Source organism: Ranitomeya variabilis, chromosome 2 (assembly GCF_051348905.1).
Source record: "Ranitomeya variabilis isolate aRanVar5 chromosome 2, aRanVar5.hap1, whole genome shotgun sequence".
Lineage (NCBI taxonomy): Eukaryota > Metazoa > Chordata > Amphibia > Anura > Dendrobatidae > Ranitomeya > Ranitomeya variabilis.
Window position 1 is genome coordinate 547,696,605 of NC_135233.1, and position 21,608 is coordinate 547,718,212.

At 45.4% G+C, this 21,608-nt stretch overlaps 1 protein-coding gene across 1 annotated transcript in view; it reads left to right on the forward strand.

Moving 5' to 3' along the window:
- The window catches only part of CLPS (colipase), a 32,958-nt gene extending 11,632 nt beyond the window's left edge, over window positions 1–21,326 (forward strand). The window contains exons 2-3 of the mRNA XM_077292744.1: window positions 1,835–1,957; window positions 21,028–21,326. Of these exons, the coding sequence (XP_077148859.1) occupies window positions 1,835–1,957; window positions 21,028–21,156 (252 nt within the window). The 3' untranslated portion in view covers window positions 21,157–21,326. The remainder of the gene's footprint in view (window positions 1–1,834; window positions 1,958–21,027) is intronic.
- Window positions 21,327–21,608: the final 282 nt, after the last annotated feature.

Below are 21,608 nucleotides of genomic sequence, written 5' to 3' on the forward strand. Positions count from 1 at the left end.
TTGCCGTATGTGGAGTCGAGAAGGAATTTTTTTCCCCATGGTGGAGTTACTCTTTGCCACATGGTTTTTTTTTGCCTTCCTCTGGATCAACATGTTAGGGCATGTTAGGTTAGGCTATGGGTTGAACTAGATGGACTTACAGTCTTCCTTCAACCTTAATAACTATGTAACTATGTAACTATGTAACTATGTTGGAATAATATGTTCGAGTTTCTGTGGCTGCATATTTTGCAGTTGTTAAACAGGCAATCCCCTCATGTGTTGCAACTGTCTAACGGCCCGGTGTTCATGCTGCTACAGGACTTGAACATATCTAAATGCTCAGATAACACCTGAGCATGTTCGGATAACTCATTATCCGAGCATGTTAGCTCATCACTATTCTTATACAATGCATAAAAAAGGCAGATAACATAAGGAAGAAAACAAAAATATTAAACAAGGCTAAATTAATTCTTAAAGGAATATGTCAATCAATGCTATAGTTTTGATAATTTCAGTATTTTATTTTAGTTCAGCTAGTCATCTTAGATATGCTATCTATTCTACCCATACCATTTATTGAGAGATTTCTGCCTAAACTATTCATAGGAAGAATGCAGCCTAAGCCCGGTTTCACACGTCAGTGGCTCCGGTACGTGTGGTGACAGTTTTCTCACGTACCGGAGACACTGATTCACGTAGACACATTAAAATAAATGTGTCTCTGCACATATCAGCGTGTTTTCATGGACGTGTGTCCGTTTGAAAAACACGGAGACATGTCAGTGTTCGTGGGAGTGCACGGATCACACGGACCCATTAAAGTCAATGGGTCCGTGTAAACACATACCGCACACGGATGCTGTCCGTGTGCCGCCCGTGTGCTGACTGAGGACCACACGGACAGTGCAGGAGACAGCGCTAGAGTTAAGCGCTGTCCTCAGCGTGTGGTGCTGAAGCCGCCATTCATTCCTTCTCTCCAGCAGCGTTTGCTGGAGAGAAGGAATGACAAATCATTTTTTTTTTTTAAATAAAGTTCCCGGTCAGCTCCCGCCTCCCACCCCCTGTAGGTGTGGAGCCGCATATTCATCACTGTAATGAGCGGCACCACGTGACCGCTCATACAGGACGAGCTGCGGCGCTGAGAGGAAGCATCGTGGGAGCTGGGTAAGTATTTTAATGCCAGCGGGCGGGCGCACAGGACATGGGTGGTGGGAGCTGACCGGGAACTTTATTTTAAAAACGAAAAAAATAAAAAAAAACATGATTTTTCATTCCTTCTCTCCAGCAAAAGCTGCTGGAGAGAAGGAATGAATGGCGGCTTCAGCACCACATGCAGGGGGACAGCGCTTACTGTAGCGCTGTCTCCTGCACGATCCGTGTGGTACTCAGTAGGCACACGGGCGGCACACGGCTGCCGCACGTGTGCCACACTGATGTGCCACGTGAGCTCATGGACACACGGACACGGATAACTCCGGTACCAATTTTTCCGGTACCTGAATTATCTGGACGTGTGAGCCTGGCCTAATGGTGAGGGGTGTGGATAGCCAAAACTCATGCGTGTGGAGGGCAGCATAGTTGTAACTTATCATTGAGAGGAGAAGCAAAGCTCCTGCAAATAAGAGTCTTTCTACAAAACAACAACAAAAAGCCTAGAATCAGTCTCTTTTCCTATATTATGCTGACCTCAAATGGGTCGGTAAAAGCCTAATAAGAGACCACCATTAAAATGTAGACAGAAATTCTGTATGACTGAAGCCTCTTTATGTCTTACTCGTGGATGGCCTCAATAACAATAGTAAATGTTAAGCAAACTAACAAAAACATTTTTGTTCTATTTAAAATTTAGGACAATGGAGAATTATGCATTCAAAGTGCACAATGTAAGAGCAACTGCTGCCACAGGGAGAGTGGACTGAGCCTTGCTAGATGTGCACATAAAGCAGCAGAAACTCAAAAATGTTCCCCTCTGGTGAGTACCCACAAACTGCTGTTGGACTAGTTTTTCTATAGTCTTTCTTTGAATGCAGAGTGAAGGAAAATGGAGGAAAATAGACGGAGAGCTAATATTTTGTTATACTAGTGTGATTAAGGGATGTAAGCAGTCTCAAAAGCTTGCTTTGTAACATCATTCACTATATTTTGTTAGCCAAGGAGCACTATTCAGACATAAGAAATGGGAAACAGAAAATAGGACCGCAAACATAACTCGGGCGGCTAGAGAGAGCCAAAACAGTAAAGACAAATAAAGTTTATGAATATGCAAGTTTCTCTGTACTCATACTGATAAATAACTGCAAAATTATGTAAACAAATAATCAGATATAACAGATAAGGCTACTTTCACACTAGCATCGTATGACGCAGGACGCAATGCGTCGTGCCGACGTACCGATGCATGCTGTGAAAAAAAAGCACAACGGGGGCAGCGGATGCAGTTTTTCAACGCATCCGCTGCCCCATTGTGATGTCCGGGGAGGAGGGGGCGGAGTTCCAGCCACGCATGCGCGGTCGGAAATGGCGGACACGACGCACAAAAAAAGTTACATGTAACTTTTTTTATGCCGACGGTCCGCCAAAACACGACGCATCTGTCGCACGATGGATGCGACATATGGCAATGCGTCGCAATTAGAGTTGAGCGACTTTTACTTTTTTCGGATCGAGTCGGGTTTCGCGAAACCCGACTTTGTCAAAAGTCGGGTCGGGTGAAATCGGCCGATTATTGCGTAAAGTCGGGGTCCGACTGAAACACGAAACCCAATGCAAGTCAATGGGGAATCAAAGTCAGCAGTGAGTGGAGGACAGGAAAACACCTACAGTGCCCATTTTAATGCCAAAAACATCAATTCTTATTACTGAAGCTTGTCAATCTTAATTTACTTTATAATAATAGTTAGGCATTGAAAACTGGGGGTCATTTGGCTAAAGTTGTGTGGGGGGTAGGGCTGGCTCAAGATTTTCGTGGGCCCAGGAAACGCGGAATACGTCACGGCGGTGGAGCAGGGAGAGGTAAGTATTTCAACTTTGCAAGTGCTGTGATCCTGAGCAAGCAGGGGGGCCCACTCGTTGGCATTGGCACTGGCACAGGGCCCCTCATAGTATGGCGGTGTGTTTGACGGCGGGTGGCGCCTCCCACCGGTAGAGACACTTTTGCGTACTATGAGGGGCCCTGTGCAAGTGACGTCACCAACGCGTATGCCCCACCACCTGATGAAGGAACCTGCACTTTCATCTGCACCTTCCTCTTTGTCCCCGTGTAAGATGGTATAGTATGCGGGAAGGGGAACCTGACTTTCAGCAGGGTCAGATTCTGGCTGTGTAGAGTGCAAGGGGAATGTAGTGGTCTGGGTCAATGTACCAGCAGACTCATCTAGCAGTGGCTGGGCAATGGGCAGGATGAGGAGGAAACACAGATATAGGCCCAAATAATAAAGTAGGCTAAATGCAGTTCAAATGTGGTAACAGGACTAAACAGGCAGCATTGCTTTGTTCAGTGGAGGAAAACTGTAATGAGTGGCAGACACAGTTAGTAGGCCCAAATAATAAAGTGGGCTAAATGCAGATCAAAATTGGGAACAGGTCTAAACAGGTGGCATTGCTTTATTCAGCAGAGGACAACTGTAATGAGTGGCAGACACAGTTTGTAGGCCCAAATAATTAAGTAGGCTTAATGCAGTTCAAAATTGATAACAGGGCTAAACAGGCGGCATTGCTTTGTTCAGTGGAGGACAACTGTAAGGAGTGGCTGACACAGTTAGTAGGCCCAAATAATAAAGTAGGCTAAATGCAGTTCAAATGTGGTAACAGGACTAAACAGGCGGCATTGCTTTGTTCAGTGGAGGAAAACTGTAATGAGGGGCAGACACAGTTAGTAGGCCCAAATAATAAAGTGGGCTAAATGCAGATCAAAATTGGTAACCGGTCTAAACAGGCAGCATTGCTTTGTTCAGTGGAGGACAACTGTGATGAGCGGCAGACACAGTTTGTAGGCCCATATAATTAGGTAGGCTAAATGCAGTTCAAAATTGGTAACAGGACTAAACAGGCGGCATTGCTTTGTTCAGTGGAGGACAACTGTAATGAGTGGCAGACACAGTTAGTAGGCCCAAATAATAAAGTAGGCTAAATGCAGTTCAAAATTGGTAACAGGGCTAAACAGGCGGCATTGCTTTGTTCAGTGGAGGACAACTGTAATGAGTGGCAGACACAGTTAGTAGGCCCAAATAATAAAGTAGGCTTAATGCAGTTCAAAATTGGTAACAGGACTATACAGGTGGCATTGCTTTGTTCAGAGGAGGAAAACTGTAATGAGTGGCAGACACAGTTAGTAAGCCCAAATAATTAAGTGTGCTAAATGCAGTTCAAAATTGGTAACAGGACTAAACAGGCGGCATTGCTTTGTTCAGTGAAGGACAACTGTAAGGAGTGTCAGACACAGTTAGTAGGCCCAAAAAATAAAGTGGGCTAAATGCAGTTCAAAATTGGTAACAGGACTAATCTGGCGGCATTGCTTTGTTCAGCGGAGGACAACTGTAATGAGTGGCAGACACAGTTAGTAGGCCCTAATAATAAAGTAGGCTAAATGCCTGCTAAAAAATTGTTCATAAATAAACAGGTGGCATAGCTAGGTACAAGGGTGGGCTCCTCTGCTGAGTAGCAGACAGTGGTAGTAGGCGCAAAGTATTAACTGGTCTAAATGGAGGCCAGGGCCCCTGTATATTTTAACTATCATCTATCATTTCAACAAATTTGTATTGGCAGTGCCATTGAAGGATTTAACAGCACAGACTACACAGTGGTGGAGCAGGGATAGGTAAGTATTGCAAGTGGTAGAGCACTGTTCGAGCTGGGGGGGAATACTCTCTCGTGGGCGGCGGTACTGGCACAGGGCCCCTCAAATTACGACGGTGTGTCTGACGTTGGTTGTGCACCACCATCGTCAGAAACACTTCATTGTACTATGAGGGACAGTAGGAGGAGGCCAAAAGCAAGACATTTTTCAGGCAAGCTACGTGTCAGCAGGGGAAGGTGGGGCCAAATAATTTGAAATCCATGATTGGTTCATTTTAATGAAGTTAGATCATCGACATTTCGGGTAGCCAGACATGTCCTTTTTTCGGTCAGTATTGAACCAGCAGCACTGAAGACTCTTTCGGATAGCACACTAGCAGCAGGGCAAGCGAGCTACTGTAATGCATATTCTGCCAATTCAGGCCAGGTGTCTATTTTAGATGCCCAGTAGTCAAAGGTAAATGACCTGTGAGGGAGGACATCGATGAGGGAGGAAAAGTAGTTCGCAACCATACTGGAAAAATGCTGTCTCCTGTCACTTTGAATCGATGCACCAGTACCTGTCATGTCAGTGGTCATTGCAAAATCACTCCACAACCTGGTCATAAAACCCCTCTGTCCAACGCCACCTTGGATTTGTGCACCTCTAACACCTCTGCCATGTTGCCCCCTACGGCTCGTGTGAGAACCATCACCGCCGCTGTGTGCTGGGAATGCCTGAACCAAACGGTCTTCAAGAGTTGCTTGTTTGGTAGCCAATATTTGCTCAAGGTTCTCATGTGGCATGATAATTTGTAATTTTCCTTTATATCGTGGATCCAGGAGGCAGGCCAACCAGTAATCGTCATCGGTCATCATTTTGATAATGCGGGGGGTCCCTTTTTAGGATACGCAAGGCATACTCAGCCATGTGGGCCAATGTTTCAGGTGTCAATTCACTGCTTGTGCTGGGTTGAGGAGCACTTTCTTGCAAATCAACATTACTTGTGTCCCGCAAAAACCCTGTACCTGACCTTTTCAATGCACTTACCAGCCATGTGCATTCCTCAAAACACTGAAGGACTTGACAGAGGTCTTGTAGCTTCGACCACTGCACACCAGACAACTCCATGTCTGCCATCCAACTGCCTGCCCGTGTATGTGTATCCTCCCACAAATAAATTACAGCACGCCTCTGTTCGCACAGCCTCTGAAGCATGTGCAGTGTGGAGTTCCACCTTGTTGCAACGTCGATTATTAGGCGGTGCTGGGGAAGATTCAGCGATCAATGGTGGTTCAGCATACGGCTGGAGTGTACGGGCGACCGGCGGATGTGCGAGCAAAGTCTTCGCACCTTCAGTAGCAGGGCTGGTAAACCCAGATAATTTTTCAGGAAGCACTGCACCACCAGGTTCAAGGTGTGAGCCAGGCAAGGTATGTGTTTCAGTTCTGAAAGGGCTATGGCAGCCATAAAATTCCTTCTGTTATCACTGACTACCTTGCCTACCTCAAGATGTACACTGCCCAGCCATGACTGAGTTTCTTGCTGCAAGTACTCGGCCAGTACTTCCGCGGTGTGTCTGTTGCTGCCCAAACACTTCATTTGTAACATAGCCTGCTGACGCTTACCACTAGCTGTTCGATAATGGGACACCTAGTGTGCAACACTGGCAGCTGCAGATGAAGTGGTCATGTGACTGCGCTCTGTGGATGAGCTTTCGCTTCTGGAGGAGGAGGAGGAGGAGGGGTGGCGAATGCCTACAGCCAACTGTTTCCTAGACCGTGGACTAGGCAGAAGTGTCCTACTATGGCTGTCCCTTGTGGACCCTGCATCCACCACATTAACTCAGTGCGCCGTGATGGACACGTAACGTCCCTGGCCATGCCTACTGGTCCATGCATCTGTTGTAAGGTGCACCTTTCCACTGATTGATTGCCTCAGTGCATGGACAATGCGGTCTTTGTCATGCTGGTGGAGGGCTGGGATGCCTTTTCTAACAAAGAAGTGCCGACTGGGTACGTCATAGCATGGCACTGCGTAGGCCATCAGGTCTTTGAAAGCTTCACTTTCAACCAACCGGTAGGGCATCATCTCTAACGAGATTAGTCTAGCAATGTGGGCGTTCAAACCCTGTGTACACGGATGAGAGGGTGAGTACTTTCTTTTCCTAACGAGAGTCTCTTGTAGGGTGAGCTGGACTGGAGAGCTGCATATGGTGGAACTAGCGGTGGTGGTGGTGGACATGGCGGATTGAGAGAGGGTTGGTGATGGTATTCTTGATGTTGGCCCACATACAGTGTTTCCTGCGAAAAACCTTGTGATTACCTGACTGCTTTGGCCTTGCGACGATACCTCCACATTTGTTGCTGGTGGTGTCTAGTGTTGAGCGATACCGTCCGATACTTGAAAGTATTGGTATCGGATAGTATCGGCCGATACCCAAAAAGTATCGGATATCGCCGATACCGATACCCGATTCCAATACAAGTCAAGTATCGGAAGGTATCCTGTATGGTTCCCAGGGTCTGAAGGAGAGGAAACTCTCCTTCAGGCCCTGGGATCGATATTAATGTGTAAAATAAAGAATAAAAATAAAAAATATTGATATACTCACCTCTCCGACGCAGCCTGGACCTTACCGATGTAACCGGCAGCTTCCGTTCCTAAGAATGAGGCGCTTGAAAGACCTCAGATGACGTCGCGGCTTGTGATTGGTCGCGTGAGCGGTCACGTGACCGCTCATGCGACCAATCACAAGCCACGACGTCATCTGAGGTCTTTCAAGCGCTCATTCTTAGGAACGGAAGCTGCCGGTTACATCGGTAAGGTCCAGGCTGCGTCGGAGAGGTGAGTATATCAATATTTTTTATTTTTATTCTTTATTTTACACATTAATATCGATCCCGATACCGATTCCCGATATCACAAAAGTATCAGATCTCGGTATCGGAATTCCGATACCGCAAATATCGGCCGATACCCGATACTTGCGGTATCGGAATGCTCAACACTAGTGGTGTCCTAACCGGTGGGCTTACAGTGAGGGAAGCAATGTAGCGTTGCTGACTACCTTCATTCTGAGTAGGTGCAACAACGGTACGCCAAGTTTGGTAGTTAGTCCAGGCTTCAATTGCATGCTGGTTAAATGACTAGGCATGCACATTGTATTTAAATTTTGAAGATTCTTCCCTCTGCTAAAGGTCTTTGAGCATTTCTTACAGTTAACTTTTGACTGATCATTCAGATCTTGGTTAAAAAATTGCCACACTACACTCTTCATACTATGGAATACCTTTTCAGGCATGGCACGCTGTGCTACTTTCATCAGAGGGCCACACTGTCCTAAAACTGTTTTTGTTTTTGACACATGTTTTTGGCTTGATAGGGGCCTGCCAGATGACAGCTGTTGTGATGTAGATGGCTGCTGCAGATCATCCTCCTCCACTTCTGAGCTACTGGCAGCGGCACCCTCTTCCCCCAATGGCTGCCAATCTGGGTCAACAACTGGGTCATCTATCACCTCCTCTTCAATGTCATGTGCACCTTCCTCTGTGTCACCGTGTAAGGTGCTATAGCGTTCGGGACGGGGCACCATAGTCTCATCAGGGTCAGATTCTGGCTGAGTACACTGCGAGGGCAATGTAGTGATCTGAGTCAATGGAACAGAATAATAATCTAGCTGTGGCTGTGCATCAGTGCACTCCATGTCCGATTCATCTTGTAATGGGCAGTTAACAATTTCCCTTTCTAACCCAGGCATGGTATGTGTAAAGAGCTCCATGGAGTAACCTGTAGTGTCGCCTGACGCTTCCTTCACTTTTGGTTTGGGTTCCTGACCGGGAGCATCCACTGACGACTCGCTGCTTTTATATTTTGAACTTTCTGAAGAGGAGGCGAAAGAGCTAGAGGCTGAGTTAGCAAGGAAAGCCAAAACTTTTTCCTGCTGCTCCGGCTTTAAAGAGGTTTTACTACTCCAAGATAAGGGAGCCTTTGAGGCCTTGTGTAGCCAGACGATGAAGCTGGCTCAACCCCTCCAGCCTCAGGTGCTATTTTGCTTTTCCCACTACCACCAGATGCTCCACCACCACCACCACCACCATCAGTACCAGCTGGCAACGACCGCCCACGGCCTCTTCCACCAGACTTCCTCATTTTTGGGAAAATGTAACCAAAATAACAACCGTTATATGGTACTGTAAGACAAGGTAGAAGGTGCATATAAACTTATTGAGAATTTAAATCTCCCTTTTTTTGGGGGGAGACAGCACCAAAACTCAGGCCCAGTGTATAACACAACACAATGTAAGTGGCAGAACGTGGCTGGCTGATATACGACAAACTAACAGAACTGATGTATATCTACTTTGTGAAAATTTGAATCTCCCTTTTTTTTGGGGGGGGAGACTGCACCAAAACTCAGGCCCAGTATATAACACAACACAATGTAAGTGGCAGAACGTGGCTGGCTGAAATAGGACAAACTAACAGAACTGACGTATATCCACTTTGTGACAATTTGAATCTCCCTTTTTTTGGGGGAGACTGCACCAAAACTCAGGCCCAGTGTATAACACAACACAATGTAAGTGGCAGAACGTGGCTGGCTGATATATGACAAACTAACAGAACTGATGTATATCTACTTTGTGAAAATTTGAATCTCCCTTTTTTTGGGGGGGGAGACTGCACCAAAACTCAGGCCCAGTGTATAACACAACACAATGTAAGTGGCAGAACGTGGCTGGCTGAAATACGACAAACTAACAGAACTGACGTATATCCACTTTGTGACAATTTGAACCTCCCTTTTTTTGGGGGAGACTGCACCAAAACTCAGGCCCAGTGTATAACATAACACAATGTAAGTGGCAGAACGTGGCTGGCTGATATACGACTGTAATAATTATAGGGGATAACTCAGGAGACTCTTTGCGTGGAACAAGACAACTACAGGACACAGTTTTATAAGTGGTAAAGTCTATATTATCACACGGTGATTCAAACAGGTGCAGAGAGAAAATCAAGTCCACAACACTTGGTGTAAATATTAAACGCAGCTTAGCAGTCTATAGGGAACTTCAGAGGAAAGTGCAATCACGCAGAAAGTCTATGAAGCACAGTTATTCTTGAGGATACTTGACACGAATAAGTCCTTGTTTTAGTCCAAACACAGCTAGATATGCTTATAAGGCAGTTTAAGCAATGTCTTATCTCAACCAGGAAGGCCTGGGTGATAATCTCAGGTTTAAGCAGAGCAGCAACAGCTTACATGTCCAGCAAATGCAGATGGAAGTAAACACGAGCAGCAGATGAAGGAGGATTACTGGAAACTGGTGTATGCAGCAGGAACTCAAAACAGAGTAGCAGGATCACAACACAGGTTCACAGGAGCAGGTATATAGCCAGGGAGTCACCAGAGGTCAGGAGCTGGATGCAAGGCAGAATACTCTAGAACAGACTGAAGGCTGGGGTGGAGTTTTATAGCAGGAAGACACAGTGCATATGAGAACAAAGACGCCATTTTGGAAAAGGGCAGTAATGCACAAAAGGTAATAAAAATGTTCAGAATCCTGACATTACTCCCTCCTTAGAAGCGGCCTCAGGACGATCCTGGACCTGGTTTCTCAGGGAATCTCTGATGAAAACGAGAAATCTTCTGTTGGGCATTGATGTGTCACGGGGAGACTAGGTGGGCGAGAGCTAATAACCCGGGCCCCTGCAATTTCCCTCAGACTAGGGAAATCCTGACTGACCCTCTACCTGGAGTGTACACTGATGGTATGCATGTCCAGGCCTCGAACCTCACCCTGTCTCCTGTTTCAACCCTAGGCTGAAACCTCCGCCCACCACCCAGTAAAGAGGTAGTACACCAATATCCACAGTTAGCACAGACAAGGATAAAGGAAAATATACACCAAGCCGCAGTCACTCAGGAATACACTATAAATGTGCAGGGCAAAATAAATACAAATATAGGAAGGAGTAAATAAGACAAAGGAAAATACACCACCAGCGACGAATCTCCAGCAACCAGCTCTCCACTCCAGACCGAGATAACAACGCACAAGACAGAAGCTATAATCGGCGACGCCCAATGATCAGGAGAGCTATTTAAAGGCAATGGGCATGGCCCAGCTTCCAATCCGAGGATCAGGTAAATTAACCCCGGACCTCTCCTCAGGCCCATAACCACGCCAGTGTACCAAGTACTGTAAAGTGCGGCGCACTACACGAAAGTCAACCACCTTGGAGACTTCAAACTCCAAATTACCATCCACCAAGACTGGAGGTGGCATAGGTGCCGCATCCACAGAACCCACCACCTTCTTTAGAAGAGACCTGTGGAACACGTTGTGTATCTTATACACCGTAGGGAGCTCCAATCGGTACGCTACTGGGTTAATGACGGCGGTGACCCTAAATGGACCAATAAACCGTGGACCCAATTTAAAGGACGGTATTCTGAGTCTTATGTTTTTTGTGGATAACCACACCCAGTCATCTACACTCAGGTCCGGACCTGGCACACGCCTACTGTCAGCCACACGTTTGTACCTAGCACCCACACTCAACAGGCGCTGTTTAACTCTCCTCCAGACTGATGACAATTGTGCTCCTAACTGGTCCTCCTCCGGAACGCCGGAAGAGCCCCTCTGACTCAAAGTACAAAATTGAGGATGCAGCCCGTAAACACAAAAAAACGGAGACTCCCCAGATGACTCCTGGTGGTGATTATTGATGGCAAACTCAGCCAAAGGAAGAAAGGTAGACCATTCCTCCTGGTTATCAGAGACAAAGCAGCGTAGGTCCTGTTCCAAATTTTGGTTCATACGCTCAGTCTGACCATTTGACTGAGGATGAAACGCCGAAGAATGAGACAACTTGATCCCCAGCCGTGAGCAAAATGCTTTCCACAATTTTGCCACAAACTGAGACCCCCTATCAGACACGATGTCAGACGGAACCCCATGAAGTCTGACCACCTCCTGCACAAATACCTGAGCCAGAGTCTTAGCGTTAGGCAACGAAGGCAAAGACACAAAGTGCGACATTTTAGAAAACCGATCAACAATCACCAAGATGACCGTGTTCCCAGCTGATGAGGGCAAATCAGTGATGAAATCCATGGAGATTTCCGTCCATGGCTTACTAGGTACCTCAAGAGGAAGTAGTGTGCCAACAGGACGGGAGCGGGGCGTCTTAGCCCTAGCGCACGTGGTACAAGCTGACACGTATGAGACCACGTCCTGTTGAACCTTGGGCCACCAAAACCGATGTGACACCAACTCCAAGGTACCTCTAACCCCTGGGTGGCCAGCCAGGACAGGATCATGATGCTCCGCCAAAACCTTTAAGCGGAGATGAAGCGGAACAAAAGATTTTTTGATGGGAAGCTCAGATGGTACCTCCTCCTGAGCCTCGGCAATCTCAGCCTCAACCTCGGTAGTGAGAGCCGAAACCACAACACCCTTTTGGAGGATGGGTACTGGATCCTCCCGAGGTTCTCCCCCCGGAAAACACCTGGAGAGAGCATCCGCCTTAGTGTTTTTAGACCGCGGTCTGTAAGTGACAACAAAATTGAACCGCGTGAAAAACAATGCCCAGCGAGCCTGCCTGGGGGACAGACACTTGGCTGACTCCAAATACAGCAGATTCTTATGATCAGTAATAACAGTTACCTGATGTACCGACCCCTCCAAGAAGTGTCGCCATTCCTCAAAGGCCAACTTAATTGCCAACAACTCCCTGTTGCCGATATCGTAGTTACGTTCGGCGGACGACAGTTTCTTGGAGAAATAGGCGCACGGGCGCAAACCACTCAAAGATTTGCCTTGAGATAGTACCGCCCCCACACCAACCTCAGACGCATCGACTTCCACAACAAAAGGTTTTGATATGTCTGGCTGCACAAGAATGGGGGCTGAAACAAAACTGTTCTTAAGAAATTCAAATGCGCGCACCGCAGCCTCAGGCCAAACGGAGAAATTGGTACCCTTTTTAGTCATGTCAGTTAGCGGTTTAGCAATGATGGAAAAATCCTTGATAAATTTCCTATAGTAGAAAGAAAAAACAAGGAACCGCTGAAGTGCTTTCAGGTTATCAGGACGTTCCCAATGCAGCACCGTTTGCACCTTAGCGGCGTCCATTTTAAAACCAGAAGCAGACACAATATAACCCAAGAAAGGCAACTCTTGAACAGAAAACACATTTCTCAAGTTTAGCATGCAGCTTATTCTCTCTGAGAAGCTGTAACACCTGCCTGACATGATCTAAATGAGCATCACGGTCGCAAGAATATATGAGAATGTCATCTAGGTACACGATAACGAATTTCCCCAAAACATGCGAGAACACATCATTGATGAAATGTTGGAACACTGCAGGTGCATTAGTCAACCCAAATGGCATCACCAAATTTTCAAAATGACCCTCAGGGGTATTAAAAGCCGTCTTCCACTCATCACCTTGACGGACTCTTATGAGGTTGTACGCCCCCCTGAGGTCAAGCTTGGTAAACCACTTAGCACCTGCCACCTGGTTGAACAAATCTGGTATCAGTGGCATAGGGTATGGATCACGAACCGTAATCTGGTTCAACTTCCTGAAATCCAAACATGGGCGTAATCCGCCATCTTTCTTCTTCACGAAGAAGAACCCTGCTGTCACCGGCGAGGATGACGGCCTGATGTGCCCTTTGCTCAAGCTTTCAGCAATGTAATCTTTTAACGCTTGTCTCTCCGGACCGGAGATGTTAAACATCCTTGCTTTAGGCAATTTGGCCCCTGGTTTAAACCTGATAGAACAGTCATAGGGGCGATGTGGCGGCCACTCTGAACAACCCTTCTCAGAGAACACATCCACAAAATCCAGAAGTGACTCCGGAATGCTTGAAGTCACCGCAGCCACACATGTGGCCAGGCAATTCTCCTGGCAGAACTCGCTCCACTGAATTATGTCCTGAGTTTTCCAGTCAATTACCGGGTTGTGCATAGACAACCAAGGAAAACCCAAAACCACCTGAGCAGGAAGATTCCTGAGCACCTTACATGTAACCCGCTCGGAATGTAGAACCCCAATGTGGAGTTTCACCTCAGCCACAAATTCAGTAATCTCCCCCTGAGAGAGAGGAGCAGCATTGATGGTGACCACGGGGATAGGATGAGACAGTTTTTCAATCCTAAAACCTGCTATGCGCACAAACTCCTCATCAATGAGATTTGTGGCTGAACCACTATCCACAAAAACAGTAATTAGCAGCTCACTGCCAGCGATAAAAACCTTAGCAGGGAGCATGCATTGAGAAACCACCATGGAGGATATACATTGCGACTTGCGTCGTACGACGCTAGAATGAAAGCACCCTTAGATGTCGGAGACAGAACAGTCCCCAAGTGTGGATTTTCCTCAAGCAATTCTAAAAGTGCATGTGCAGAGTATTAATGGCATCCAAACAAACAGATTTTTAGCAGCGATTTACAAAATATACATAATTGTGATCAAAATATAATCATATAGTGCATGACAATACATCAAAGTATATAAATACAAAGTGATAAAGTGCAAAAGTGTACGTTAAAGGATAAAAATCCATATAAAGATATAATTGATCATTACAATCAGCTGTGCATAATTAGTCATAAACCTGACTCACCCCATCATAACACAATGTGCAGAGAATCGGCGTCCTACAGATGATAACGTGCATGTCAGAAGGAAAAGTCATTAGAAATGAAACTGGAACTACATGAAACGCCATCTTTGTAAAGGTAGAAGGATGCTATGCGCATGCGTCATATCCCGGCTGCAAAACCGGAATTATAGCAATCTGAACGCATGCTCAATGGCCAAATCGTTGCACAAAACGCCATTTCTATTCAGAGAGGATAATACTTCCTATAATACTTCTTAATAAAGAAAAAAAATAGATAAAGTAAAAGAAAGTATATTTAAAAGAGGCAGTGTGGAGTTTACAAACTGGTAAGAAAATACTAGAAGAACATTGGTGTAGGAACATCCCCCCATGTGCTGGGTTGGCAACCCGTCGGACCAAAGGAGACAGATGGATAAAAAGACCCCTGCACGGAGCAAACCCCCAAACATCATCCAAATGTCCATAGCTAGTTAATATACATATAACCAGAATTCCCAACACTGAAATCCCCTGAAAACAAAATAAATCAAAACATTAAAAAATAATGAATAATAAATAAAAAAAATAATAACAAATAAAAAATTTAAAAAAATAAAATAAATTATATTCCTCAGCATCCACAATCCATTAGAACGTCCAAAGATTAATATATCTATTAACTTTAATCATCAATTTATATAAATAAATGGGATGAGTCATGTTCATATGATGACTTCTGGCACAACTTGATCTATAAAAAAAAGGAGAAAAAAGAATACCGTATTTTTCGGACTACAAGACGCACTTTTTCCCCCCCAAAAAAGGGGGGAAAATGGGGGGTGCGTCTAATAGTCGCAATGCAGGCTTACCGTGGCGGCAGAGGTGCGGTGGCAGAGGTGCGGCGGCAGAGGTGTGGCAGCAGAGGTACGGAGATGAGGAGGCGCAGTGAGCAGGGTCCCTTTTCCCGGTGAGGTGATGCAGCAGCCCGGTAAGGCAGCAGAGCCGGGTGATCCTGATGTTATCGGTGGGCGCGGCCATCTTCCTGAGGCCGCGCGTTCGCAGATGGAGCTCTGCTGCCCGGGGCTTCAGGAAAATGGCCGCGGGATGCCGCGCGTGCGCAGATGGGGATCGCGGCGGCCATTTTCCTGAAGCCCCGGGCAGCAGAGCTCCATCTGCGAATGCGCGGCCTCAGGAAGATGGCCGCGCCCACCGATATCAACAGGATTCACCCGGCTCTGCTGCATTACCGGGCTGCTGCAGCTGCATCACCTCACCGGGACTTTGGACTCTGTATACTCCATCCTTTTGCTTCCCAGGGGTGCAGCAAGGTTCAGGAAGGATCTCGTGGGCACATGGACTGGAGATGATGGAGGTAGTGGTGTACATTGTGAAGCGAGTATTCCACAGGCGCTCAGATGTCTGAGTCCTTGCCACTTCCCGGCGCTCCTCAGCACCGCATGGCACGGCCGGCTCTCCGCCTCCAGCAGGGCTCGCAGCAGTATAGAGGCGCTTTTCCTGCAGTGTACGGTCATGGCGGCTGTGTCTCGGTAGCGGAGCTCCTCACTTATTACCGGCTTCTGAAATAATTATTGCGCTGAGGAGCGCCGGGAAGCGGCAAGGACTCAGACATATGAGCTCCTGTGGAATACTCGCTTCACAATGTACACCACTACCTCCATCATCTCCAGTCCATGTGCCCACGAGATCCTTCCATCACCTCACCGGGGAAAGGGACCCCTCTCACGCCATACCTCTCACTGTGCTTCCTCATCCCAGCACCTCTGTCGGTAACCACTGCTGCCACCCTCCCATGGACACCAGGCCGTGGCGTCGCCCACCTAAGCAGGAAGGGACCCTGCTCAGGTGCACGCCGTACCGCATCACCCCACCTCTGCCGCCACCATGCCTCCTGTGACCCTGCTCTGCCACCACCAGCCCTCAGGTAAGATACTGTAAATTCGGACAATAAGACGGACCCCCATCTTATAAAAAATCTTTTTTTCTGCAATTTTCACCCCAAATTTGGGGTGCGCCTTATGGTCCGGTGCGTCTTATAGTCCGCGAAATACGGTAATTGGTTACCAGAACAACACCACTTAGAATAAAAATAACAATAATGGTCATAAAAAGCAAGCCACATCTATGTCACACGAAGTTTAAAATCAACATTTAAACCATAATTTTCTGATCCACTCTAATTCACAAATTTTCAGCAGTTTGACCCTATCTCCACCCCTCCTCAATGGAGGAACATGGTCAATAATCCTAAGCCTCAAATCTCTTTACAAATATTTCAGTTCAGTAAAGTGCTTCAGTACAGGTACCGTATATACTCGAGTATAAGCCGACCCGAGTATAAGACGAGACCCCTAATTTTGCCACAAAAAACTGGGAATACTTAATGACTCGAGTATAAGCCTAGAGTGGAAAATGCAGCAGCTACCAGTAAATGTCAAAAATGAAAATAGATACCAATAAAAGTAAAATCAATTGAGACATCAGTAGGTTAAGTGTTTTTGAATATCCATATTGAATCAGGAGCCCCATATAATGCTCCATACAGTTCATTATGGCCCCATAAGATGCTCCATACATACATTTGCCCCATAAAATGCTGCACAAATGCTGATTATGGCCCCATAAGATTCTCCATAGAGATATTCGCCCCATGTAATGCTGCACAAATGCTGATTATGGCCCCATAAGATGCTCCATAGACACATTTGCCCCATATAATGCTGCACAAATGCTGATTATGGCCCCATAAGATGCTCCATAGAGATATTTGCCCCACACAATGCTGCACAAATGCTGATTATGGCCCCATAAGATGCTCCATAGACTATTATGCCCCATATGCTGTTGCTGCGATTAAAAAAAAAAATCACATACTCACCTCTCGCCGCTCAGGCCCCCAGCACTTGCTATATTCACCTGTCCGCGTTCCACCGCCGGCGCCGCTGTGTCTTCTGCGTCCTCTGCAATGACTGTTCAGGCAGAGGGCAGCACACACACTAATCATGTCATCGCACCCCCTGACCTGAGCGTCACTGCAGAGGATGCAGAAGACACATCGGCGCCGACGGTGGAACGGGGAACAGGTGAATATCAAGCACTGCCCCCCCGTCATACTCACCTGCTCCAAGCACGGTCCCTGCACGTCCCTGGTTCTCCGAGCGCTGACAGCTTCTTCCTGTATTGAGCGGTCACATGGTACCGCTCATTACAGTAATGACTATGCGGCTCCACCCCTATGGGAGTGGAGTCGGGTCCATATTCATTACTGTAATGAGCAGTACCATATGTGACCGCTCAATACAGGAAGAAGCTGTCAGTGCCCAGAGAAGCAGGGACATGTAGGGACCGCGCCAGGAGCAGGTATTATTAAACAGCTGCCGACCCCGGGGAATGACTCGAGTATAAGCCGAGAGGGGCAATTTAAGCCTAAAAAAATGTGCTGAAATTCTTGGCTTATACTTCAGTATATACTGTAATAACTGATAACACAGTGTAGACTCTGGTGACCCTTTTTATCTCCTTATTACCACATACCATAACATAGAGGAAATCCTTATAATACCAAGAAGTGACCACCAGGTGCACTGTGCAGGATTACAGTGAAAACCACTGCCAACAATAGATGAAAAACAATGCAATACAGTGTAGATACAAGATAGAGACAACTATACACCCATGGGAATTGTGAAATATATCTTTTATTTAATGGAATCAATATTATCAAACAAATTTATTAAAATATACATAGATATTAAAACCGCAGGGTAAAAAAATCAAATCCTAGCCTAGTCCCAATACAAATGCGAAAAAAATGCTTGCAAGTTATTGCTGCAATTTGATAATGCACGTGTAATATATAAAAAAATATAAAAGATAAATTGTTACGAAAAAAATGTGAATCGTCCCCTGACGAAGGAGAGGAATTTTCCGAAACGTACGTAGGGTGTGCAGGAAGAGCCTATTGTCCACCCAGGTATTTATGCATGTGATATTGCTGCATATATTTTTTTCACGCACTTTTTTGCACATTATGGTATCAGGTTGGGTCTTATACTGCTCTTAGCTTAAGCTGATTGAGCAACCAACACCTGAGTGTGAGGCACTGTTTGCACTTTAATATGCTCCTTATAGGTCTGTTTGGAGCTGGTTTACTGAGTGATTCATTTATAAATTTATAATCTTGATGCACTTGGCCACTTTAATATAATATTGATTCACATTTTTTTCATAACAATTTATCTTTTATATTTTTTTATATATTACACGTGCATTATCAAATTGCAGCAATAACTTGCAAGCATTTTTTTTGCATTTGTATTGGGACTAGGCTAGGATTTGATTTTTTTACCCTGCGGTTTTAATATCTATGTATATTTTAATAAATTTGTTTGATAATATTGATTCCATTAAATAAAAGATATATTTCACAATTCCCATGAGTATATACTGTAAGTCTAATCGTTTTTTCTGTATCGTATAACGATGTTGGTTTAATCTGGTTTTCAAACCACAAGTCATCTCTCCTACATATAAAAGTTTACAGGGACATATCAATACACAGATAATATAATCAGATGTACAAGTAAGAAAATATTTGGAAAGATAAACCTCTTGTGTAATTGGGTGCTTAAAATTATCACCCTTAATCATATATGAACAGTTAATACAGCTTAGACATGGAAAACAGCCTGTTTTGAATACACCTGTCAAAGAAGTCTGTACAGAAGTTTTGAGTGTACCAACATCTGCACAGATTAATTTATCCCTGATATTTTTAACTCTTTTGTATGAAATTAGTGGAGGTGCACCAAATTCTTTGACATGTGGGAAACATTTACCTAGCATTGGCCAATATATATATTTGTAAGAAAATATATACCGACATGTAAGACGACCTTTTAACCCCTGAAAATCTTCTTAAAAGTCGGGGGTCGTCTTATACGCTGGGTGTCGTCTTATAGGGCGGGTGCGGACCAATGTGCATATGGTGGGTAGGGGGGAGTGGTCCCGGTGACGAAGAGAGGGGGCATCTAACAGGGAAGGAGTAAGTGGAGTATCCTCCTATTACCTCATTGTGGCAGCGATGCTCTCTGTGCTGGGGGGCGGTGTCAGCGGCAGCTCCTCTTTGTGCAGCACGGTGTCTCCGTGCTGGGGGTGTCAGTGGCTCCTCTTTGTACAGCGTGGGGGCTCTGTGCTGGGGGTGGCATATCTTTACGCAGCGTTGGGGCTCCCCCGGCATTTCCTCAAAGCCCGGAGGCCTCGGCAGCTCCATTGCTGCGATGCGGTGGCCTCCTGAAAAATGGCCGCTGAGGTTGGCGCATGCTCAGATTCAGATCTCGTCTCCCAACGCCACTGTCGTCCCCCAGCACAGAGAGCATTGCTGCCACAATGAGGTAATAGGGGGATACTCCACTTACTTCCTCCCTGTGTGATGCCCCTCTCTTCGTCATTGGGACCACTCCACCCCACCATATGCACATTGGTCACCCGCCCTATAAGCTGACACACGGTGTATAAGAAGACCCCCGACTTTTAAGAAGATTTTATATTTTAACTAGAAAAGTTGGTGGGTCATCTTATACACCCAGTCATCTTATATGCCGGAAAATACGATAATATTTTTCATAATGAAATGTTTGCAAACATTGCATTAATACATTTTAATTATTATTTTAAGCTTAATTTCACAAAAAAACAAACTACAAGAAAACTGGTGGCACCTTCCCTTTATTCGTTCAGAGGACCATTTACAGTTTCCCATGTTACAGAATTGCAATGTATCCATAAAAATCAGTTGACATATGGATGGTATGGCATCTGATTTTTTTCATCACACCCATCAGATTTCAAAGTAAAATTTAAGCAATTTTTTTCTCATGCAAAATACAGCTGAGAAAGAATATGCAGATCTGCACTGCCTCGGTGAGTAACATTGGTCTGAGAGCAATCCGATTTTTTATTAAATGATATTAATCCGAGATCTACGCCAGTGTGAGTGAGCCCTCACAGTGAACCTACTAATGACAATAATAAAGCACCACTCCAGATGTTTTTTTTTTGAGCTCTCGAGTGGCATTTTAAATGTAAGTCCCATGCCCACATTCATATACTTAACCTCTGGTGTATTCACAGTTTTTTCGCTCCGGTCTCCCTGCACCATATTGTGATGGCAGCATTTGATTGGCTGGAAGTCATGGGCTACTTAAGAAAAGCGCAATGCAAGTCTGTGAGAGCCAGTATGAGGCTCTCAGACTTGTATTGTAAAGTGACCTCGGCCACTCCATGAAACAATGGAGCTGCAAGCAGGTCACCTTTCACCATAGACTGATGGAAACGGATGCAAAAATAGCTGAAAATTCGAGAAGATAAGTATCAGCCAAGGGGAAGGTGACATACATTTAAAGCACCACTCTATCGGTGCAATAAAAAGAAATGCTTTAGTGATGGTTTACTGAGACCCTATCAGCAGGATTGTTCTGAGTAACCTACACACAGTGTCAGGTTGGCACTGTTATACTGATTAAAATGGTTGATGAAAATCCGTTCCCTTTAAGATTCATCTGGAGATAGAATTAACAATAATAAGTTGTTTTGATAACCATATCATCTTTTTCTCTAGCATCTTTATGGGGTGTACTATTACTGCCCATGTGAAAGTGGACTTACATGTGAAGTGGACAAATCTATAGTGGGAAGCATTACAAACACAGATTTTGGATACTGCAAGGACCCTTTTGATGCATATTAATGAACCATATTGCTAAGAAAGTGTACACCTGAACCCACACAGCATCTTTCTGAGGTTGTTGGTTTTAAATAAAGATTTTTATCTTGCATATAAAAAGTTATACTTTCAAAACTATTTTGTGTTTCATTTTCACATCTTAAAATGTTGACTTGCATTTGATAAATAAAAATTTACAAATTAAAAATTCAGTCAAATAATGTGTCTCAGACATCTTCTGTTTTGTGTGGCCAAAATCAGAAGTTTTCATCAAGGCAGCTGAATGATTTACAGCTACTAGCCAGGCTGAGTACATGTGGGGGTTGCCTGGTTGCTAGGGAAACCCCACATGTAATCAAGCAGGCTAATAGCTGTAAATCATTCAGCTGTCGCGATGAAAACTTAATCCCCGAACACTAACAAATACTTGGAGGACACCCGAGCGTGCTCAGGAAATTTCGAGTACAGAGTACACT